Below are 23176 nucleotides of genomic sequence, written 5' to 3'. Positions count from 1 at the left end.
ATCATGTCTCTCTGTGTGGCCGAAGGGGCGTGCGCGAATTATTTCTACTTCCATCATCCCCACGCGAGCGGACCGCATAAGTGACCGTGGATATTCACCTTCTTTCAATGGAAATCATGACATCACAGGTTCCGGCTCTTACAACAACCTTTACGCCTGCCAAGACATGTTCGCAGTATTACAAGTATAGGTATACGGGCGACGAGGTCTAATGCACCGACAAGGATGGTGAGCCCAGCGCATGCACGTACATGCAGCTGGGACCTTCGCAGAGCGAGGCGGACTGCTTCCCTAGTAGCTTAGAACTGGGTTCAACCTTTTATTACTCCCCCCGGTATATGTCCCAACGGATATCAAATTGCGTGTAGTTCGACTTCGGGGCGTGAGACAAGAGCCACATGCTGTCCAAGGTGCGAACGCATGGTTGTGGTTTGGAGAAGATGGTGCTAACAGACCCAGCTCATTCTCTTGCCAAACCGAGACAGGTTGGCCTTGGTATAGTACTGATCTCTGCACCATCGTGATCCCGGATACAGTCGAAGTCATTTATTCCGTGTCTACCGTCGGTGGGGATTGGGAAAAGTCAACATCCAAAGGAGCTGCAGCCAACGCCATAGGAATTCCTATCCGGTGGCATTCCTCCGATTTTGCGTCCACCACGTCCGAGACCTCAGCGGCTGAGGCCTCTGGGACTTCTGGAACTTCCGAAGCCGGTACTACAGAAACTGGCAGTGCGACTGAAACCTCTTCTCCGTCAGGTGGTGGGGGATTAAGCACTGGAGCGAAGGCAGGCATTGGTGTCGGCGTTGGAGTTGCGGCTTTGGCTGGACTTGCTGCCTTGTTATGGTTTGTGCTTCGAGCGAGGAGGGCCAAGCAGGCCAATGCTGCAGCTGGAGGAGAAGGGTTGAAGGGGCCTCAGCAGCAACAGCAAGCATGGGAGCTTGATAGCTACCAGCCTATACCGCCAGCAGAGCTACCATCCGAAAGTGCGGGTCATGGAGGAAACCGGGCATAATGGGGAACCCCTCGAAGTCGGATCTATTTCAAGGTTAATGATATCCATGGAAAGGAAGAAGCAGGAAAAGAGCTAGGTAAGAAGGAATTGGAACCCTTTGAGGTTTAAGCGAGGGCGTCAGGAGAGCATATACATACACGAACTATTTTATTCCTACTCTATGATGCCGAGTTCTCTCCACTACCTGGAGCATCCCTTAGATGGCGACTGCGAAAGCATGACAGCCAGTCATCGTTGTCGGCAATGGTTTGATCCCAAGGATCCACCGAGTCAAACATGATCCTCCTCGCCTCTTCTTGAAACATCCTGTCCGTTGGAATGATGCCGAGCTTCATCTTTTCTTGGGCGTAGCGGCCGAGATGTAGGGCTAGAACATCGGGGTACATAATTGAAGGTGTGCTCTCGTGGATGCCATCTAATGAACCTTGCTGGGTGCTGGACTGAGGGGATGGTTCCGAGCCACTCATTGCCATAGCACCTCCATCGTCCCACTGTCCTAAGCTCTGCTGAGTTGCATGCTTAATCTGGGACAGGTGATCCTTGGTGCCTGGATCAGTGCTGGAGAACGGTACTAGAGCTCGAGACTCGGCTGCGATGAGATACGGCGGGATAGCGTTGGTGACCTGGGCGGCAATCGAAGGTTCAAAACAATGCTCTCCCTTCCAGCTATCCATAGTTGCTCCAGCACGGAAATGCTTCGTCAGGTGATCAACACGCTCTTGCCAAGTATGCAGTTGGATACTGCAAAAGCCACATCTCGATGACACAGGTGGTCCCTCAACCTTCCACGAGTCGATGATGGGCATTGTCTGAACGTGATGGACAAGCCTCAGATGCTGAACAAGATGGTCCTTGCGACTGAAGAAGTGAGTTGAATCCGAATTCTGACAGCTCTCATGATTGTGGGAACTGAGATGCTCTGGCGTCGGATCAAGAAGGCTGCAATAAGCACAATGACTTCTCCCTGTGTTGGGAGACACAACTGTTCCCCCAAAGGGGGTACACCGCCAACCTTGAAGGTTAAGATGAAGCGATTTTTCGTGTCTTGCCCAGTCATACTTGCTCTTGAAGGAATCACAGCAGAAGGTGCAAGGAAAGACTCTCTTCCCCGATTCTTTGCCCTTTGCGGCCGGCGTTCTCGTTCGTTTTGTAACTCGCCCGCGGGATGAATTTCGGTGCGTTACCGAGCTGGCGGATGCAGCGGAAGCTGAAGAGCAGCTTGTTCCGCTTCCAAAACTGACTGTCGAGGCAGCTCGACTGCCAAAATGTTGGCTGCCGGGGCTTCCAGCCGAAGAGCGACTCCGCAGTGGTGTCTTTTCCAGTGCATCGACTATGGCGGATAGGGATGCTGGCTCGACCTCTGGTGGCGAGTCTTGCCATCTTTGCATAGGATCCAAACCACTATCTGTTGACTTGTTTAGGGTGGGTATTGCTATCGGCTCGGTGGAGGTTTGGGGTTGTTGACGGAGATATCGACTCCTTCGTCGTGGAAGGCCAGGTTGCTGATACGAGTTGACATAGGTTGAGTGTCGTGTTGATCTTCCAGATCTTCCCCTGCTTTCTGACCGTGAGGGATCTCGCACGAGGCTTGTGGATGATAGGGCGGGATCCAACGGTTGGAAGTCGAGGGATAGATCCTGGGACACTGTAGGTGGAAGGGTTCCTGGAACGGACGGAGAAACCAAGTTTGTGATATTCTGAGTCAACAAGCTTGTGTTTGATGGCTGTCGATCCGGATAGGACGGTTGTAGGGGAAGGAAGTGGTTCTGCTTATCAGCACCAAGGGGGTATTTGTTGAGCTCTGTTGCCAGCCCAAGCCTCGCAAAGTCCAACTCGGAGAACCTCATAACTGATCATGCACATTAGTATTAATGACTTGAAACTCGAAAACGCTTCTTACTATCGCCCTCGATATCGTCTGCGAGTGGACGCCCTGCAGCTGCAGTGTCATCATCGTTTGGCGCCATTGTGGACCTACCGGTTTCTCGAAGGACAAAAGGCTTCTAGATGGTTTCCAGAGCAGTTCGTGTCGCAAGAAGCCGACTCGCCCTCACTCATGATCTTGGGAAATGAAAAAGTGGATGGGCCATGGGTGCTTTGAAGAGGGAGGCGACCAACGAGTTTGCGTTTCCCGGGATCGGAGTCGGCTCACTCCACCCTGCTATTCCGTAAAGGGGCTAGTTGGAAGCATGTAAATGGCATGCGAAGGGCGGCCAATAACTAAGCTTGAATGTCCTTCCTGTGATTAGACTTTCATGAGATGGAGTTTGTTGATTCATAATCACAGGGGGCTAGTTTATTCTACACGAAATAGGAGGTCCTTTGAACGAACTGCGTAAGGATGTCTACGGTTTCTAAGATCTAGTTCCACCTCTACTTCTACCGGCGCCATATCAAAGCTTCACCTTGCCAGCCGGTCCTGAAGGTTTAACCCTGTCGGCCCAATGCTCATCGATCGTGATTTGCTCCCGTCTCTTCTTTCCGTTCCAGAATTTCTCGAATTCTTCCTTCTCTCGTCTCCATCTCTCCATCTCGCCTCCAAGAAATGTCGCGATGGAGTCTGCGCACTCTTGAACCTTTTCCATGGCTACAAGGTGCCCGCAGTCAAGAACCACCTCTTTGACTCGGCCGGCAGCAGCGCCACCACTTCCTCCGACGCCTGTGCCCGTTCGTGACATCTTTGCTTCGCGCTGTTCTAAAGGTGACAGTTCTGACTCTTCTCCAAATATGTACAGTGTGCTGGGGCGCAGTTCGGGGAGACGGCGGAAGACTTGGAGTGGTTCGGGACGGTAGAACGGGTAACCGGGGTATTCATGATCAGCAACTGGATCTTGGTCCCTGTACTCCTCCCCAGGGATACCCCGATATGTCGGTCTAAGAAACATGAACAATTCCTGGTGTTTCGAGGTCATGAGGGTAACTCGCTTGTCAAGCTCTGCCCCTTCTGAAGGGTAAAGCTCTGTTGGGGCTTGCCGAAGACCATGCTTAATCCAGAGATCAAGAACACGAGGATCCCATGACTGGAAAAACTTGCTTCCTCTGAACCGCTCTGCCGCGGCTTCTCTGGATGGCCAAAGGTCTCGCCGAGGGGTTGAGGCCATTGCCGGAGGGATGCTTCCGTTGGGTGCCTGAATGACAGGGTCAATCAGGACTAGGGACCTAAGTAGACGTGGGTGGTTGAGAGAGAGGAGGGACCTGCAGACGTGGTCAGAAGATATCGATGGAATAAGAAGTGGTCACTTACAGCTGGGTGCCGCCCATGCTGTGGCCTATTCCCACAATTGGGTGAGGTATAGAGTCTTGCTTCTGGTTGATCAGATTCATCAGATCTCTGGCATGATCCGACCAACTAGCTGCGAACAGTTAGTGTTAAGCTTGCTTGGGCGAGAGGTACTCACGATCATTTCCGAGTATTCTCTCATTGATAACACCCGATTGGCCTTGATTCCACACATCCGCTATCCAAATCGACCGGATGCGCAAGCCATTCTGGGCTGATCGCTGGTAGACTTCATCCCAAAGCGGTTCGTATAGTTCCTATCGCCAATTAGAGATAGTCTGTTATCAATTCCATGGGATTTACCTTGGGAAAGCCATTGGCATGAGCTCCAATGATGGTGACGTCACCCGGCTGTGGATCCGGGTTGTCGAGAGGAATGTACTGCTTCACAGCGAGCTTTGGGGTGTCAGAATCGCCATGAGCTGTTGCTGCGACATGCTCTCTTGTGTGGCAGGCGTTGACCGTATGCTCGACAACTCGGTAGAATGAAGACATTCGGACTGATGGATTTCGCTTTCCAAGTTGTGCAAATGGACTGGGACTGAGACTCTTCCACTGCCGTGCAAATTGGCGATGTGTTCTGATCATGGCTGATGGGAGAATGAGAGAGGGGATGGATGGTGTCTTATTGCGATTCTTAGGCCCGGGAATGAAGCAAGTTATACCAACCATCATCTTAAATCCGACCTCGGCGTTTTTGATGATCCCGAGTCTCATGCAAACGGGCCCGCCGCAAACCGACCCCATCTCAAATGCCTCGGCTGAAAGTCGCAGTTTCTCCAATATCTCCAATCAAATGTGATGTTGTTATGATATTACACCAAATGTCTATGTGTCTATCTTTACCCCATTTTCCCTTGCCCAACCATTGCTTTTTTTTTTTTTTTACTGGTAATTCTTTGCCAACTCTTCATCGCCCTGTCGATGCAGTATCTGCCTTACAAGATCATCATTGATTGGTGTTGGCACACCGACCTCTCTTCCCCTTCGACACCAATACCCATTGATGAACTCTATCTCCGTCTTCTGGCCTCGCCGTAAATCCACAACCATTGAGCAAGTTGTCTCTGCCGTTTTCTGGATGATGCCATTCACGGTCGCTTCCAGTCTGTCCACTGAGAATCGCTCTAGTACGCCAGGCACCCCGCGCAATTCAGGAAGCGCGTAGACAACTCGGGATATCTCGGTGAGGATGGCTCGGCGTGTCTCGGGAATGGTGAACAGGAACCCGTTCTTGGCATCGTTGAGGGCGCATAGAGGGTTGCAGAAGGCGTTGACCGTAAGCTTTTCCAACTGGATCTGGAAAGCGTCGAGGAATGCGTACGAGGTGGCGTTGAGTCGTGGCACCAGCGGTAGAGCTTCTAGAAGGTATGGGGCAGGGCCTGTGTTCTCCACGATCTTGCCGCTTCTAGGAACCAAGCCCAGGGATGTCGCTGCAAATCCCGTGTGAACAATGTCGAATGGAGAGTTGAGTGTGACACCATGTGAAGTGACACCTGTGATGTAACTCGGCCGTGTTTCCCCGTCCGTAAAGACATACTTGTTCACATCTTCAATCATGCCGGATCCGTTTTGGAGGAACAAGACGTATGAAGACGCATTGAGTCTGTGCTTGAGGGGCCTCAAAGCTGATGCCGTCTGAGTGGCTTTTGTTGAAACGATGAGGTTGTCGATAACGTCGTCCGTAGGAGAAGAATCTAGCTGTGTCGATTGATGCTGATGCCATTTCCCATCTTTTAGTACTTCGAGATCATATTTGCCGTGGTCAACAATTTTACCTTCTCTCGTCTCCAATGTTATCTTGCTTCCACCTGCAATAAAGTTGTCGACGAGAGAGGCTCGATGAAGCAAGAGCGTGACTGATGGTGTAAGAGGATATGGAACCTCGGCGAGTGAGTGTGCGGCAAATGTGCCAATACTCCCCAGCCCAAGGACATGGACGCGAGGTTGTCTAGCCTTGACAGTCATGGTTCTTGTCCAAGTAAAGTGTTTTGGTGTACAATTGTGAAGCCCACGCAATGAGATTCGCCTATTCCAGGCCATGATCAACACTTCTCTTTAAATCCAGGACCTGGTAAACATTGCAAGATTTAATAAACATGCGCATGAAAAAATGTCAAGTGAAAGGCGTCCCTGAATCGCACAGCTGCTGGCAGGTTCGCGGCGAGTCCGGCCCCATCGCAACACGCCTTACGCCCATGGCTATGGAGCACAAGGCGTGATTCTGGAATCTCGAGGTCTATATGGTTGTGAATAGTAATCAGTAGAAATGCACAAATGGTCTCATTTCTAACTCTCTCTGTGGTTATGGCGGTCACGACAAACAGGCTGAGATGGCGTATGCGGTGCTCGACTTGTAATAGGAAAACAATTACAATTCACGCCTGTGATTCTAGAAGCCTTACTAGACCTGGCTGCAACTGTTCGACATTCACTGTGGATTCACGGCAGAGAGCTAATCTCGGCATCTGATAGGCGCGGGCGTAGGGCGCGAGGCGTAGGGCGTAGGGCGCGAAAATAGCATTTCTCGGCCCCAGATCGGAACCGAGATTTCGGGCCTGGCGCCGCGCTGTGAGATCTCTGCCGAGGCAAAAAGGGGGGTTGTGATAACACATGGCGATTCCTGCCTGCCAATGAGGTCTTTCACGGATGTCCTCTCATCGACCCTTCACGATACCGTAGTTGGAAATATGGCAGTGTGTCCTGAGTGTTGGGAGATATGTGAGTGTTTACTTTGAAGATGCGAACGTGTATCTATTCTATTCCTCTTTGTCTTCCTTTACGCAATCTACCTGAATTATCGAATGCGACAGTCCCCCGCTAGAGCTCTTCTCAACAACCATGGCCGATAGCTGGTTCCCGTACACACACCCCGAGTCAAGTCCAAACGCATACCGTTGTCCCTTGACCGTCTCGCCGCCTTCAGCCGTCTTGACTTGAATATCTATCTCGGGCTCAACCTGAAGCCCAACCTTGGCGTCATGGCCGTACACAACGATGCTCCTTTCTTGGGGAGCTTGGATCGAGTTTTGGGCTCGACTCCAAGCGACGCACCACCAATCGCCCTCACGACTTTCGAGGGGCCACCCGACGAGTCCATCTCGATAACGACCAGTGTACCCGCGTCCCTCGTTGAGTGATTCGTCTAGCTTCTTCCATTCGGCCTTGATGGCCTCATCTGTTGTCTTCCGCAGGGCAATCTGTCTGCGGATGCGAGATCGAACCCCCTTGGTGACATCAGCTCGAATCTCTTCCACATCAGCGCCTGGATCAGGGTACACGAGGCCACGCATATTCATAACCGCCCAGTGATCTTGTTTCTCCAATGGTATATAAGGTACAAGACCAGCGTGCGCAATGAGGAGTGTTCCAGCATTCCAAGGCGCGGTGACACCGCCATTCAAAGGGATGCGGAGGATCAATGGCAGGGAGGATATCCAAGAGATTTGCTCCTCAGTCAACAAAGCCACTGTTGCAAAGTCCTTGTCGGCGCTGTACCTCTTGAGGCTTTGGGGATCGTGAGGCTGGGTAGAAATTTCCTCCTTCGCAGGTGAAGCAGTCTTCTCACCAGACGTAGCCTCTTCGACGGGCTTCTCAATCTCAATCTTCAAAGTCGGGTCCCTCTTCAAAGCCGCATGAGCCGCGAGAACCCTGTCCTCGTTGTTCCCCCTCACGGCACTGGCGCCCAGATCCATGGCCAGTTGGACAACCCCTGCACTGTCGGGACCCTTGTTGACCAAGTCGCCGACAAAGATGAGATGATCGCCATTGCCTCTGTCAAACTTGACTTTTTCGAGTAACTTCTTGAGTTCTGAGAGGTGGCCGTGAACGTCGCCAACGATGATGAGCCTTTTCGCAGGAGGCTCATGCTCCGGGTTTGCTGAGGGGATATATGTGTCGTCTAGGTCCATAACGACTCTAGATATGAGATGCCATGATGATCCATGACTCTCTTCGGAGTTTAGAGCCGGTGTTGAGTGTTCCATTGGGAGAGACACTGCTGTGTTTGAGACTGTTGGATAAGGGAAAAAAGCCTCAGTGAAGCTGGACAAATCAGCTTGTCGCCTTTGTCATGGCCTCCACATTAGCTTCTGCGACAGCGCCACCAAAATGGCGACATAAACTGCTGCCTAGTGAGTTTGGGAGGGTACCATGAGTGGCTAGACTTTAATGCAAACATAGATATAGGAAAGAAAACCATGGGTGTGCCAAATATTCCCAACGGCAAGGGTCTTAGCGAGGGGTATTAAGGGAGTATGCTGGGCCAGTTGCCCCGAAGGATTAGCCCCTAACAAGAGCACCAAAGGCCGTAACTAGATAAGAACAGTATCCTGCTCTTTATCTTCACCAATGCGAAAAGGCGTGGGGACTTGGATCTTCCCGTCCGCGCTGTTGGAATACAAAAAGGTGTCAATCCGTCTCCAACGCTCCTCTCCCCCAGGACTTCCAGCAGCTGGCACCACCACCAACCCTGCATAATTCCACTGCGTCTCAACATTCTCATCACGGTCATCATCCTGCGTAATAGGTATCTGATATTCCTTGATCGTCTTTCCGCCACTTCTGGAGGCCGTGAATATGGACAAAACCATGACCGAGTCAGTCGGGAGCTGAGAGCCTGGCAGGATGGAGCCGTCGTCGTGGGAATACAACATAGAGTGCTTAGGCCCTAGCTTTCCGCAGTCTTGGAAGGGATGGTTTCCGTTTGAGGACAGCCTGATCTCATTCCCAACCCACTCCAGTTTGCTTGCAACCTTTCGCGTTCTGAGAACCAACCTCATCCCTTCAAACTTATGAAGCAGTGCTTCTGGGCCGTGGAGGTGATGCCAGGAAAGTACTTGAGCCCTATAGACGACAAACCGAGATTCCATGGCCATTGATGTACATATCGAGAAGCCAACCGAATCGGCCGCTAAGCGTGACTCCTGAGGGAGGGTAGCGATTGAGAACCAAGACCAGGATGGGGCTGCTAGCCTTTGCTGCTCGGATAGTTTCCTATTCCTCTCGTGTGAGAGAGCTTCGGGTCGACGAACAATCCAGAGAAGTTCAAATTCTGCAAATTCTTTCCAGATCCCAGCGAGATACGTCATGTTGGTCTGCCCTTGGATCGCTCTGGCGATACCGGCAAAGGCAATGGCCCGGTCTGTCTCGTAGGTCAGGTTTTCGGTGCGATAGTCCTTAACTAGACGAGTCCATTGGGTCTCAAAGTCACTAGGAAAGTCCCTTGTTCCGGCACCAGATGCGGCGAAGAGGGCGTGTGTCTGCATTTTGGATTCTGGGTTGCGCTTCGCTTGGCTGTACAGCTCGTCGTCAAAAGTCTCACATCATTCTCAGATCAGCCGAGAATGTCCATAGTAGATGTTTCGTGGGCAAAGAAGTCGCTCTTGAAATACCCACGCCCGTGATAGTATGGGCCATTCTTCTTTGTGCGATGTTGGTGACCAGTACTCCCTTAAGAACCCTGGAAAGTATTGAACCACCAGCTCAGCGGGACCTGGATCATCTTTTGAGGTCTGAGGATGTGACAGACGCAACTTGCAAGGAAGATCGACTCTCGGATCTCGTAGATGCTGTCCTCGATCACTTGATGGGGGACAAATATAGGAGATGTTGCAGCTTGTGCGTCCGTAAACACTGGCCATCTTGACAGCCTCTTTCTCCCAGTCCTCCGAAGAGTCCTGGATGATACACATTGACTCAATCTATATATATCGAAACCCCAACGCTCTGGCCACTTGGATAGCATCTAGGTACTTCCCAGGCAGCTGGTCCTCTGGTATCCGGAGCTTGAACTCTTCCAAAGAGGCTTCCTTGAGACGAAGGCATGCTGTAGGGTCTGGACCCCACATGTGACTGAGTGTTACGTACTCAAAGTTTGGTATGTTTTGAACCGAGCACTCGAGTCTGACTTTTGAGTTATGTATATCAAGGACTCGTGAGGGTCGCTGGTTTTGTGGAGCGACTAGATCAGAAAACCTGCGACAATTGTCGTGATTTTTGGTGCAATTGTGAAACCAAGATCTGATCTGTTCTAGCTTCGAGTCGTGCTTTGATGAGACAGAGTTACTTGACATGCCGAGAGTTACTGGGTTTAACTTTGGGGCTAGGAATCACTGTTAGGGCTGACTGAATTGACGAGATTCATTGAGCCAACTCACAATTGGAAGGGTATATGTAAAGATTGACGTCTCCAGAGCCCCTCATCTTATTGTTGGATCCCTTACCAGTGCGTCTATTACCTCGCAGAGCTGGAATATCCATCACAATCACCCCTTCATCACCGCTAAGCTTCACGATCAGCATTCGAGGTCTCTATAAGGCTAGGGAAAGTTTACATGGCAGGCGGAACGACTTTCCAGCAGCGGACCCGGAGGCTTTGCGGCTCATCCCACATTCTGCGTTCAATCTCCCAGTTTCTTGCTGTGAGTTTCACCTCGATCATGCCACCAGAAGCAAGAGACCTCTTTGTTGAACATAGCAGATGACCTCCTGCGCGATCCCATACTAGAGCGCAGAAGTGACAGCCACCGAGGTAGCCTGCCCGAAGCTGGTCCACAGAGCAGAAGGGCGTGGCCTCAGACGTTGAGAATCTAATTTCACTGCCTCGCGACAACTTCTTTAGGAGAACAGAACGATGGACGAATTGTTGGCAAGTACGGCAAAGCTGGTGGAGTGCCAAGACCGTGTCTTCTGCTACTGTGTGCTCATATCGCGGCTGGGGATTGGCGGGGGTCATTGTTATCCGGTGATGTATCGAGATGTGAAACAATACATACAAGAATGTCCTGTCAGCGTCAAATGCATGGAGTTCTTACAGAGAGACCACATGTGAAGGAGTGAAAGGGCTGGAAGAGTCTCAATTCTGGGGCGGAGGCTGACAGAGGACCAACGAAAGCCAGTCAGGTGACTCCATGGATGAAGAGCGCTGATCATTCGCAGGACATTACCCTGAAACCTTTCCATTTGCAATACCTTTGGTGTGTTAAGTAAATAAATAGCCTTATACGTTCTGGTTTTGTTGTGCCACTCCAAACCGCCCATACACCTTTTGATTCATTTATGTCAGAACCCAAGTTCAACTCAACTCCATAACCTATCCAACAGATTTCCCCCTTCCTTCTCGGCTAAACAGCATCGTATCACTGCTGTGATAAATGATTTTCCTCGTTTATCCTCGTTTGTCTGTATATGAGGCGCTAAAATGTCTTCCCCGCAACTTCAACGTCTTGGGAAGTGAGTCGGCATCCGACTCGGGATATTACTCTAGGGTGTGATTACATGTCCGTCGGACTTCTCCACTCCGTGCTACCATCTTAAACCCAGGCCCTCCTTTTTTGTTGACAGGTCCCATCTCACCTTTATTGTTGACATCCCCTGCCCAGTTTACTCGTAACTCAATCTCTACACGGTTGGGATTCGGATTATAAATATCATCGCCGAACGCGCTCTTATTAATCGACGCCAGCAATTAAGCAAGCTGATGATCGATACGAAAATGTCGTTAACATGCACCGCCCCTGTTCTTTCTACCCAGATATCCTCTCCTTCGACCACTTTCGTGCCACTCCCTCCCAAAGACGTCGTTCTCAGCCTCAGAACAGGCAAGATACGAAATCTCGGAACCGCCAAGATCCGCTCTGCCATCATCAAGCACCCGCGAGAAGGAAAAGTTCTGCTCAACACCTTAGGATTCGATGGGGATGAGCAAGCCCACGATACGCACGGAGGCCCAGACAAGGCTGTTATGCAGTACTGCTCCCGTCATTACGAAACGTGGAATGAGGAAGCCCCCGGTCGAGCGCATCTGTTTCAAATTGGAGGATTCGGAGAAAACATTTCGTCGGCGCACATGGGCGAACACAATGTCTGCATTGGCGACACATTTCGTCTTGGAAGCGAGGTCATTCTCCAGGTCTCGCTACCTCGACAGCCGTGTTTCAAGCTCAACCACCGATTTCAGTACAAGAAAGCCTCCAGCTCGTCTCAAAACAGTGGACGGACCGGCTGGTATTACCGCGTTATTAGACCTGGGCATGTTGAAGTGGGCGACGAGTTGGAACTGGAAAAGCGTATCAACCCAACATGGTCGGTTTCTCGAGTCCAGAAGATATTATACCATGACACGAACAACAGAGAGGCGCTGCTCGAGCTCTGCCAGCTTCCAGGACTTGCAGAGGAGCTTGTCCGCCTCTTTATCTCACGGCTTACAAAGGGGGTTGAAGACATGAGTGGTCGCCTAGGCGCTATTCCCGTGGAATGGCGGCCGTTTAAGCTCATTGAAAAGACAGCCCTTACATCAAGAATATGCAAGTTCGTATTTGCGGAGGTGGACAAGGATCCAAACCAAGACGTCTCTTTGCCCCCGTTTCCCCATGTGCGGCTCAAGTTTGGACCCGACTTTTGCTACACCCGAGCATACTCGGTCGTGTCAGGCGACTTGGGGACATTTGAGCTGGGCATAGCCCACGCAGACAATTCTCGGGGAGGGTCTCGTTTCTTGCATCAAGAAGCCAAGGTTGGCGATGTTTTCGAGGTGGCCAGTGGTAAATCATCATCAAAACTCGACTCCACACAAGACCTTCGGGCAACAAGGCACATCTTTATCATTGGTGGTATCGGAATCACCGCTTTCGTGTTGACGATCAAGTCGCTTTTGGATGCCTCGGCCTCGCTGGAAATACACTACGCCGTACGCAGTCGACGCGACGCCGCCTATCTGGATCAGCTACCTAGCCACTACACAACGGTCTATGCCAAAGACGAAGGTCGACGACTGAATTTGGATACAGCTATTCCGACATGGAGTGAAGGCCATTTGCCCGTCAAGATTTATTCATGCGGGCCGAATTCATTGCTCAGGGCTCTGAAGCATCGCACGACGGCATTGGGCTACCCTAGCACTGCTTTACACCTTGAATCATTCGACGGGCCTGAAGAAGGTCCCATGGAACCATTCGAAGTTAAAATCAACTCAACCAAGCAAATCTTGCCCGTTCCAGCAAAAAAGTCATTACTGGACGTCTTGAAGGAGGCAGGCTTCGACATCGAATCATCATGCCATGTTGGAAATTGCGGAACATGTATGGTGGACCTGGTCGAAGGAGACGTTGACCATCGAGGAGTCGCGCTTGATGACGAGCAGAAGAATAGTTTCATGCTGAGCTGCGTGAGTCGTGGAAGAGGGAGAATCGTTATCGACTGTGATTAGTAACGGAGTAGCTTTAGCGCCCCCGTTATCTGGAAATCCTTTCCCTTTTCGGGATGCGTCCAGGATGTCAACAAAAAACAAGAGTCGAGCGGGTCCTTGCGTCAACATTTATTTCGTCCAATCCTCAGATCTCACCCTCGTCAACGTTTTCCCTTCTTACCAAAATTTCCCTTCTTCTGAGCGCCATGGCCAAACGCGGACGACCATGCCTTCAACTCTCAGTTAGCGACAGACTCGAACGAAGACGAGCACAGCTTGCTCGCTCTCAACGCAAATCGAGAGCGCGAAGACGAGACCCTGGAGGTTGTCGCTCCTCAAGTTCTCTACCGCCTTCATCACGCCAATGCGTTTCTCCGCATGAGATATTGCCGTCTTTCTCAGAAGATCCCACAACTGGCATCGCAGCCCCTACAGCGGGTACATGGCAACAGCCTGGCGCTGAATCTCCAGCCATGAATCCACAGCCTCCTGAGTCTCATCGAGACGACTTCTCGTGGACGGAGGCTGTGCTTGATAACTCACCGGCAAGTCCCGATTTAACGATCCTGGAAAGATCAGAGGCTCATCCTTTAAGCAGAGTACTAGAGTCGCCCGAGTACGAGTGTCACACGCCCCTTGAACTCGACACAGCGGATCCCTCAGTCTTTCTTCCAAACTTGGACGACTCTGAATATCCGAGTTGCTCTATGCTACCAGGATCGGATAGCGTATTTCCCGCTATGCTCGACAACAGTTTCTGCACATCAGTCAGCACCTCCACAAACGCCAAGGAAGCCACACTCCTACCTTGGTTGGTCCCCGAAGGGAATCCTCCCAACTCATTGCCGTATCCAGAGACGGGTTTGGACCCCCTCTTTACCACTACCCAGGGCGAAAACCACCACATCTCTCCGGAGCAGAGCTACCACACGGCGCAAGGATCTCACAGGGGCGACCTTATCAGCGACAACTGGGCGTCTTCACCTTTCATTCCGTCATCAGGTAGCTTCGCCTTTGGTGCCCCCCTATGGGAGGGGCAGGAATGGGACACGATCTTGCAATCTACTGCCCGTCCCTTTGCCATGCGAAGAGGCTTCGACGATTGCCGTACTGTCCGACTCATATTGACATTTGCCGTTTGACGAGGTCAGTTTCCAGGCCACAGTAGACTCGCTGCATTCCTTGCTAACAACTCTTTTCTAAGCAGGGGATATCCTTTTACTTGGTCAAGGCAACATGGATGGGAAGCCATGCAATGAACAGGACGGTCCATACGAAGAGAAGAGACGTTTTCCATTCTGATGAAGACGTGGAGGATAAGTTTACCGCGACATTGAGCTATTATGAACATTACTAAGACTCTTTCCGGAATCATATATTTCCTTTCAACATGCGAGAACCAGGGTGTATAAGCCTACACTTTGATTAACCCGGGATCGTTATATGCGTTTTCCACTCTACTGCAAAACTACCCCGCAACCGTACCGTCGATTTACCCAAAGGCATCCACAGATCTCACCTCAGCCTGCCTACCGAGGCCTGATCAACGCCTCTCTGAAAAGTTCCCAAGAGTATAGCCATCAAAAATAGCAACACGTACTTGCTCATCTCTTAAGGGGCCGACCTCACTGATGGAGCGGCCAAGTCCCCTGCCTGAGACGACCAGTGAGCATCTTTGCGCCCAATGCGCGTCTCTCGACCTCAACGCCTTACTACAGTCAGGGACCGACCGGCGTGAAGATGATCGACCATGGCTGGGAAGCACGATGGGTTTTGCCTGTCCTCTTTGCCAGTTTCTGGTGACAATAGCACCTGTCAGACATTCGTCTCCGCCGCCAGGTCCGGGGACCAAGATTGAGTACCGTTTCACCACACGACCATTTCACCTCGCACTCCTCTGGTTGTTCGGACTTACTCTCCCAAAAGCCTACCTATATCACTTCAAACTTTTGGGAGTCCGCACGGATGAGTCCTATTACCCTGACTGCTACATCCTCCCGGTTGGCCAAACCTCGCAAGATCCCAAGCAGCCTGCTCTTCGAAAAATCGAACCTGCTTCGATTGATTTTTCCATCTTGCGAAACTGGCTTCTTCACTGCCAGACTCACCACTCAGCCTCATGCGCACCCCTGGGTCAAGTCATCTTACAAGAGATTCGTGACTTGAAGCTGATAGACTGCCAAACGAGACAGGTCGTAAAAGCACCTAGAGAAGCCACCTATGCGGCTCTTAGCTACGTGTGGGGAAAATACCATGCCGCCGAGGTGACAGTCTTTAACCGGTCCTCTTTGCCGGAAACACTGCCAAGAACCATTGAAGACGCGATACAAGTGGTGCTACGACTTGATCTCCAATACTTATGGGTTGACAAGTATTGCATCGACCAGTCCAGTGAGACCGAGTTGGCACAGCAAATCTCCACAATGGACTTGACCTATAATGCTGCGTTTTGCACCATCGTAGCAGCCTGCGGAGAGGATGCCTCCTTCGGCCTGCCTGGAGTTGGTTTGACAAGGAGGCTAGAGCAACCCGCGATCCATCTGAACGGACAGGTTTGGGTGTCAAGCCTCAGGGACCCTGGGCCTATGATCAAGACGTCGACGTGGGCTAGTAGAGCCTGGACCTACCAAGAGGGGCTGTTTTCTAGACGGCGTTTGATCTTCACTGAGGAACAGGTCTATTTCGAGTGTAACAGAAGCAAGCGTGTGGAGACAGCGAGCTATGACTTCAACGAGATGGAGTTCGAGCCAATGACCCATCTTAGCGCGATATTCAACGGCGGGATATCCAGTAGCAGTTTCGAGGACGGGATACACGGCAACCTGGATAAGCACATCGAGGCATATACCCGACGGACATTGTCGTTTCAAAAGGACATTATAAATGCTCTCAGCGGCGTTTTCCGAATATTTTCGTGCATGCCGACTCCGACCCGTCACTTTTGGGGTGTTCCCATGGACTACAACTTGCACGGTGACTCTTGCTGGCCAACCAACAATGCCGTCATCGAGCCGGAGCCTTCCCACCGGTTCGAGGGTTATGTTGACGCTGCTTTCGCCCGCGGCCTCTGTTGGTTCCTGGACATGCCTTGTCCTCGGAGGCCGGGATTCCCTAGCTGGTCCTGGAGTGGTTGGATAGGGCCACTGGCACCCCACGCTTGGGGCTTGTTGGGTTACTTCAGGGATAGCGAAGTCAAGATTTGGCTGCAGAGGGCCAATGGGGAGTATGAGAGGCTGAGCGAGTCAGTCGTTGGCAGCATTAGCAAGCGTGGCCCAAGATATACCGGCTACACTCCGATGCTTCGCATAGAGGCATGGGTGATCGAAACAAGCCTCACATATATCGCTGATGGCCCCAGAGACGTCTATTTCCCCCCTTAGGAATGAATCCTGATCCACTGTACTTCGTCTCCATCGAGGCGCCGTCAGCGGGGGGCATTCACAGCACACTTCGATGGCCTGTCGTGCTCTCGGTGCAAGTGGAGGAGGGTGATGAATTGCATGGAGAGCTCTGCCGAGGAACTTTCACTTGCGTACTATTGAGCAAGGAGTCGGATTTTGGGCTTCTCGTACGCAGGCAGGCGCAGGGAATCATGGAGAGGATAGGGCATGTGAGCATTTATCGGTCACTTTTTGATGATATGGAGGATGATGATATGGAGGATGATAATGCGGAGGATGATGATGTTCAACTTGAATTCAACATGCTTGATATCTTTCCCCTAACCAGGCGCACAATCCTTCTAGGCTAGGAAAATGGGATAAGATCAACGTCTAAAGGATGGGTTCAATGAGGCTAAGCTAATCAGTCAAGCATCAACGCCTCCCGACTCAATGTCAAACATGTGGCCGTCAATAAGACTAAATAGTCACAACTAATAGGTTAAGAAATAAATATTATTTAAATTAAAGGGAAAATAACCCAAAAGAACTGAGGCTCGTGTGAAGTTCCCCACAAATTCCCGATTCCTTGCAGGGGTTTCTCTGCCAAATAGCGTACAGCGTACTCTTCAGCTAGAGAAGCACCGGTCGGAGTACCCGGCCAGGAAGAAGTGTAAACGCGTCGATGCGGAGAAGCAACAAGGCTCTACAGTTCCCGCGCCCAATCTATCATATGTCCGTACGTTTTAGCTGCATTCAAATGTGTGTTGAGGTTGTAACTAGTACCGGGAACCACGCGGGCCTCACTTGTCTCTGGGTTCACGTTGATGAAGATATTTCGTAGGGTGGCCTCGACAGGGTTGCCTTTGCCACTGCAAGAGAAAACACAGACGCTGTAGTAATTTTTACCAGTCAAGACCATGACAGGGCCCGTAAGTGCTTCCAGTACCGTTACGTTGCCAGCTACAGCCGCGTCCGGGGTGATGAGCATCTCGCCCAATGTGGTAGTCTGCAGAGAAGCGATGCTGGCTTAGAAGACTAGAAAGCCAGTGAAGTTAGCAAAATCTTGCTTGAACGACTCCCTCTGCTGGAGGGTCTGTTTCCTCTCGTCTCTTGAGGTCACTCACCGGCCGGATCAAAATTCGGATACTTGAAGAAGACAAGGTGAATGCCCTCTGGGTACCGTGACATGACATAATCATCAGGTAGATGGCTGAAACGGGGATCGTCTTGGGCTCGCTCATATCCGGCGTCTTGTAATGTGAAGTGCACGAAAGAAACCTACGACTTGGAAGCGGCCAACAGTGGCCAAAAGTCTTGAGAATTATCTAAGCTTGTCTCTTCATGTATAAAGGATTCCATCACCACCCTTCCTGAGCCCGTCCAACTCAGTATCAACGCAACAATCCATACATCACGCCAATACTTCTTCTTTCTCCGGAACTATTCACTTTCATCATGCCTGGAAGACTTGAGATAACCCCCAGCACCAAGCGAGAAAGACCTTCTCATGGAACGCTTGAAACTTCGACTTTCATCAACGCAAACAACCCGTAAGACCTTCATGCCTCTGACTCGCCTTGAATGTTTCACCCCACTTCGCTAACGTCGTGGCTTATCAGCACTCTGGTGGGTTTGTGGGACCTCAATGACCCATCCCTCTCAGACACTGAATCTGCACCCATTAGACTTCGGTTGTCTGGGCCATCTGAGAGCCTTGTCCCAGAAGGTGATCACCGAGTGAAGGCTTCGGACGGGAAGTTCAACCCACCTGGACAATACAAATGTAAGTTGGAAAGGCTTTGTAACAAACCCCGGCTGACTCAACTATAGCAATATGCAAGCTCTTTATGGGCTATGAAAATAGTACTGACGAATACATTGGCACTGGCTGGCTCTTGAGCGACGATATCGTTGTAACTGCTGGCCACTATCTATATGAATGGAGATACAAGAGCGGCTTTCTCAAGTATATCAAATGCTACTTTGATTACAAAGGAAAGGGCTCGGCGCAGTCGTAATTTTATGGTGTTACAGCCGCTGCTCCTGCTGAGTACCTCAAATGTGAATCTTTAGTTCACGACGTCGGCTTTGTAAGACAACCATACCCTATTGTCACGGGCCCAAGTGGACTTACATTAAACGTCACAGATTCGACTCAACGAGAAGGTCAAAGGTATACAGCCTCTTAGCTACTCATTCACTCCCATTGCAGCTACAGCTCAGCTTGGCGTTGTTGGGTTTCCCGGAGATCTGGATTACGGAGAACGGCTCTATGAAGACTGGGCCGAGGTGAACATCGACCTGGAAATGACAGGCACGCTCCTGTCATACTTCATTGATACAACCCCAGGTAAGTATTGAATGCATGTCGCGACATGTTTCTTTATTGACTGCCATAGGTCAATCCGGAGCCCCGGTCCTACGTAAGCTATCGCATGGCAAGGTTGACGTCAGTAAGTGAAATTAACATGACAAAAACTGCTCGGTTACCTCGACTGACGGCTTTGGACTAGTTGGAGTTCATATCTCTGGCGGATACCCCAACGTCGGATCCGTCATCGGACGTTGTGGAAACAGTTTCGATGAGTACATTCTTGCAATGGATGTAAAGGGCAAAATCACCAAGTCATCATCTGTCACTGTCTCCCCTGCCAAAGGGCTCGTACCAGGATTTCAGCTGTTTATCCCCTCTATATTCTCTAAGATTAAAGAGATTATGAATGACAAGCAAGTGAAGCAAGGCATGGAACTTCTTGAAGGAAATATTTTGGACGTTAATATCCCAGCAAAGTGACATTATCCAGAAGGAGAAACTTTATACTTACATGGTATTGTTCAACACAATGCTATACATTGAGGGACTGAACTAAATCATTCACCATGATTAGATGCTACGGTTTTTAGGATCTACTGTGGGTGCTGTTGAGATTGTTATTCTTAGGTATTTTTTGCTCTTTCGAGCTATAATACTGTCTTTGCCATCTCAAACATTACTCATTATTATTCCATATTAATCCTTTGACTTGTAACACAACCCCAAGACTGACAAGCTAACCCCACTTGAACTGTGCCATCCTCTCGTCACTATAATCCTCAAACCTCTCCCCATCCACAAACTGATAAATCGTGGCATCCTTGACCATCATAGTAAGCGCCATACAATCCACATTCGAAACCTTGCCCTGCTTATGCAACCTCTTCAAGAGCTGAAGTAGCCTCTCATCAGCCTCTTTCATTTCCGGTGTCTCAAGCCAATTCTTATCACTATAAAAACTGGCCTCCTTATCTGGAAGAGGAACCACATTCATAGCTGCCACGATACTGCTTGGTTCCTGCTTGGGGTCCCGTACGACCATCAGACGAGTGTCGTTGTCTAATGTCTCTGTGCCGTCGGGGAGAATAGTAGGGAACGGACCCTCGTCCGAGACTTGGCAGTTGGGAAAGTTGACCTCGAGGATCATTCTTGCTGTCATTGGCCCAATAAGCATAGCCTGAGCTCTGAGCTCCTCGGGGGATTTTCTCATGGCTTTTTCTGTTATGTGCTGCTTGATGGCTTGGAACTGGCTCTCCGAGCCCATCAGCTCATGCTTCGGTCGAACTTCGACAGCCAAGTTGAAATCTCGTTCAAGACTCTTATCCGTCATGGGATCTATAGTGGGAGAAGCTGCTGCGAGGCCTGCTGGTGTTCCTAGTTCGCTCGGAGGAGGGAGGGCTCTGGTCCTGGCTGTAAGGCCAATGGGATCGCCGACAAATTTGAAGAGGGACTCATCAGTGCCCATGTACACACGAATAGTGCAGCGATCCAGGACACCCTTCGCATGTAGACGTTTGGCATACTCATGGACAGCCTTCTCACCAGCCTCCATCGTCGAGGTTTTGGCGTAGTCGCCAATCTTTGGCCAAGTGATATCCTTGTTGATACCGATGATCAAGGAAATTCTGACAATACCACCGGGCTCCTTGGTCGGATCAGCTTTCCTGACCAGCGTCACCGTATCAGACGGCTCAATCTCTGTACCCGGGAACGGAGGCGGTGTGGCCGTAAACGACACCTCTTCAACACTCTCTGTCATCTTGTCATAGACCCTTGTGACGAGCAATCTCGTCGGTTCCTGATACATCTGTCCATTCGGGAGTCTGAGCGGCAATGGTCCTTCGTCCCAGACCGTACTTCCCTCCCAGCCATTACTGCAATCTCTCACAGTTTGTCTAAACCAATGCGGTGCAAAGAGTCCTCGGAAGGCATGGGGCGCCTTCTTGGTGTCTTTCACGATGCCGTTCATTGCTTGGATGAGCTCTTTTGGTCTATGGATGGGACGACGGTCGATGGTTGGTGGTTTTGGTGTGGCGTCGAAGCGGCAAGTGATAAGGTCTGCGCCGATGAAGATGTGGATGAGGGCGTGGCTGACGTTGGTGTCCTTTGCTCTCATGATGGCGACGCGAGAGAGCATCTCGTGCTTTGCGCCTCTCATCTCGGGGCTGTCGAGCTCGGCGCCTGGGATGAGCCAAGGTTGTTGATCTTGGGTGTCTTTCTCAGTCATCTCAGTTTCGCTGGAAGTTGCTGGCTTGGTGGGTGGCTTCGCGATCATCAGAGCAAACGCATGAACAATCCCGCTATAGCACGCGTCAAGGACGAGGAAAGTGCTTGTAGGATGCTTGCACCTGTCATCGCCTGAACAAACACCTGCACCGGTACAAACATGTGTCTCTCCCATATCTTCAATCGTTCCAACATCGTCGCATTCAGGATACATCTCGGCGAGATGTCGACGAGCGCCATGGAACATGAATTCCTTGTACACCCTCAAGAAGTCATCGTGACGTCCAGCTTCAATCGCTTGCTTTTCATTCGCGCAGAACCACTCAGTCCAGGCTTCGTCCTGTTCCCATGTGACTTCAGGAAGGACGATGCTACCGAGGTCTATTTCTTGTTGAGGTTGTTTCTTTGCTGGGCGAGGAGCTCGCGAGTCGTCGCCGACTGGAGTTGAGGAACCACAACCCATGACGAAAATTGGTATAAACGAGAGACTTGAAGTTTGGGATAATTGAAAGAACAATCTATGAAGCAAAAAGCCGGGCATTCTGCGATATATATCTAGCCTTGAATGACCTTCCATTTCTCTTACCGGGTGACTCACTAGAGTCACTACGCCGCAGAGACCAGAAAAGGTAACGTAACGTCCGATGTTGGCTCAGCCCTGGCCGTATTTCAGTGCCTGTGCCCCAGTTTTGCCGCAAATCCTACAAGGGTTCAAGTCTAGAACCCCAAGTTTCACCAATGAGCATGCACTCTGATCAATAAATAACACCGAATAAGCTCCATGCAACGTCGAGCAAAGAAATTCGTGTTGTTCTAGGATGGTCAGACCGCCCTGTATTTGAATATGCGCTGAGATAGAGCATGTTCGTTATCTGTCGGGGCTGTGCATTTCGAGCCCCTGACAACGCGACAGATGACACCCCCTGCTGACTTGTCGTGTCGTCCTTAATCCAACATACTACTAAATGATCGGATTTCAATGCATTGATCAGGCCAGGCCCTTTTTTATGGACGACCTTGCCGTGTCAGCTCCCTAGATGTTTAAGATGCTGCGATGCTTGGTGTCTGTCCGCCTACCCTTGAGACGCCCAGAAGATCGTCAAGATTTACTTACGTTGCTGATCAAATCACTAAATAATTTAAGAAAAGAATAATTACGTTCCTCCAAACATTTCGAGCTTCAAATCGTGCAACTACCTTTTGCTTGGCTTGGCATGCTATTCCGAGTTATCATCCCGTGTCCTCAGTGTCCCATTGACACTTTCACGAGCTTTAAATCATATATATCAGATCTCCAACATGTAAAGCTACAAAACCAGTACCCAGCCGTCCAGAGCGCATTTACAGGGTCTAGTGAGACATGGAGCTCTGTTGAAAGTCTATGCGAGGCTTGCCTTACTATAAGCCTCGGCTGCTGCTACCATACGACGATCGTGGGGGCAGAAAGCTTGGCCAAAAACTGAGTAAATGAGAGCTGAATCGCCTTCTCAGAGCATTCCGAGACTACGCTGTCTTTTATTAACTAATTCCTGTTTAATTTTGACGACGCCTCTTCCAGCTCCAAAGAGCCCAACGCAGCTCTCGGTGTGTACAGAGCGTCAAGTCTTAGTGCGCCGAAGCTCCAGCAAGAGCTCATTCCCTTCTGTGATATTTGCTCTGTCACAATGTAGTGGGATGTTCAACTTGTGAGTATTTAGACTTCTCGCACACTGCTCAAGCATGCCTAGCTTTTTTTGTAGTATAGATCAACTGCTCGCCACGAGCTGTGGTG

The 23176-nt window shown here is 50.6% G+C and overlaps 10 protein-coding genes across 10 annotated transcripts; 4 read left to right on the top strand and 6 right to left on the bottom strand.

Annotated features, from left to right (window-relative positions):
* Positions 1 to 116: 116 nt before the first annotated feature.
* MRS44_015744 (uncharacterized protein) lies at positions 117 to 1015 on the top strand (the record flags this gene model as incomplete). Its single annotated transcript, XM_065619331.1, has 2 exons — positions 117 to 190; positions 460 to 1015. The coding sequence occupies 2 exons, from the start codon at positions 117 to 119 to the stop codon at positions 1013 to 1015; spliced, it is 630 nt and encodes a 209-aa protein (XP_065475403.1).
* Positions 1016 to 1173: 158 nt separating this feature from the next.
* MRS44_015743 (uncharacterized protein) lies at positions 1174 to 2982 on the bottom strand (the record flags this gene model as incomplete). The annotated part of the gene is made up of 2 exons (XM_046282114.2): positions 1174 to 2864; positions 2916 to 2982. The coding sequence occupies 2 exons, from the start codon at positions 2980 to 2982 to the stop codon at positions 1174 to 1176; spliced, it is 1758 nt and encodes a 585-aa protein (XP_046130112.2).
* A 426-nt stretch (positions 2983 to 3408) lies between these two features.
* Positions 3409 to 6263, bottom strand: MRS44_015742 (uncharacterized protein; the record flags this gene model as incomplete). The annotated part of the gene is made up of 5 exons (XM_046271169.2): positions 3409 to 4210; positions 4260 to 4368; positions 4414 to 4552; positions 4599 to 5081; positions 5238 to 6263. The coding sequence occupies 5 exons, from the start codon at positions 6261 to 6263 to the stop codon at positions 3409 to 3411; spliced, it is 2559 nt and encodes an 852-aa protein (XP_046130113.2).
* A 791-nt stretch (positions 6264 to 7054) lies between these two features.
* MRS44_015741 (uncharacterized protein) lies at positions 7055 to 8281 on the bottom strand (the record flags this gene model as incomplete). Its single annotated transcript, XM_046279568.2, has 1 exon — positions 7055 to 8281. The coding sequence occupies one exon, from the start codon at positions 8279 to 8281 to the stop codon at positions 7055 to 7057; it is 1227 nt and encodes a 408-aa protein (XP_046130115.2).
* Positions 8282 to 8608: 327 nt separating this feature from the next.
* Positions 8609 to 9562, bottom strand: MRS44_015740 (uncharacterized protein; the record flags this gene model as incomplete). The annotated part of the gene is made up of 1 exon (XM_065619330.1): positions 8609 to 9562. One exon carries the CDS (start codon positions 9560 to 9562, stop codon positions 8609 to 8611), a length of 954 nt encoding a protein of 317 aa, XP_065475402.1.
* Positions 9563 to 10626: 1064 nt separating this feature from the next.
* On the bottom strand, positions 10627 to 11031 carry MRS44_015739 (uncharacterized protein; the record flags this gene model as incomplete). Its single annotated transcript, XM_065619329.1, has 1 exon — positions 10627 to 11031. The coding sequence occupies one exon, from the start codon at positions 11029 to 11031 to the stop codon at positions 10627 to 10629; it is 405 nt and encodes a 134-aa protein (XP_065475401.1).
* A 759-nt stretch (positions 11032 to 11790) lies between these two features.
* On the top strand, positions 11791 to 14624 carry MRS44_015738 (uncharacterized protein; the record flags this gene model as incomplete). The annotated part of the gene is made up of 3 exons (XM_065619328.1): positions 11791 to 13461; positions 13726 to 13920; positions 13968 to 14624. The coding sequence occupies 3 exons, from the start codon at positions 11791 to 11793 to the stop codon at positions 14622 to 14624; spliced, it is 2523 nt and encodes an 840-aa protein (XP_065475400.1).
* A 624-nt stretch (positions 14625 to 15248) lies between these two features.
* On the top strand, positions 15249 to 16862 carry MRS44_015737 (uncharacterized protein; the record flags this gene model as incomplete). The annotated part of the gene is made up of 1 exon (XM_046282118.2): positions 15249 to 16862. One exon carries the CDS (start codon positions 15249 to 15251, stop codon positions 16860 to 16862), a length of 1614 nt encoding a protein of 537 aa, XP_046130119.2.
* Positions 16863 to 18320: 1458 nt separating this feature from the next.
* On the top strand, positions 18321 to 19659 carry MRS44_015736 (uncharacterized protein; the record flags this gene model as incomplete). Its single annotated transcript, XM_065619327.1, has 6 exons — positions 18321 to 18415; positions 18551 to 18648; positions 18696 to 18778; positions 19014 to 19215; positions 19265 to 19318; positions 19379 to 19659. The coding sequence occupies 6 exons, from the start codon at positions 18321 to 18323 to the stop codon at positions 19657 to 19659; spliced, it is 813 nt and encodes a 270-aa protein (XP_065475399.1).
* A 256-nt stretch (positions 19660 to 19915) lies between these two features.
* Positions 19916 to 21868, bottom strand: MRS44_015735 (uncharacterized protein; the record flags this gene model as incomplete). The annotated part of the gene is made up of 1 exon (XM_046276779.2): positions 19916 to 21868. The coding sequence occupies one exon, from the start codon at positions 21866 to 21868 to the stop codon at positions 19916 to 19918; it is 1953 nt and encodes a 650-aa protein (XP_046130122.2).
* Positions 21869 to 23176: the final 1308 nt, after the last annotated feature.

Source organism: Fusarium solani (genome assembly GCF_023522795.1).
Source record: "Fusarium solani strain SB1 chromosome Unknown bctg00000011, whole genome shotgun sequence".
NCBI lineage: Eukaryota > Fungi > Ascomycota > Sordariomycetes > Hypocreales > Nectriaceae > Fusarium > Fusarium solani.
This window is presented reverse-complemented; position numbering and strand designations above follow the sequence as displayed.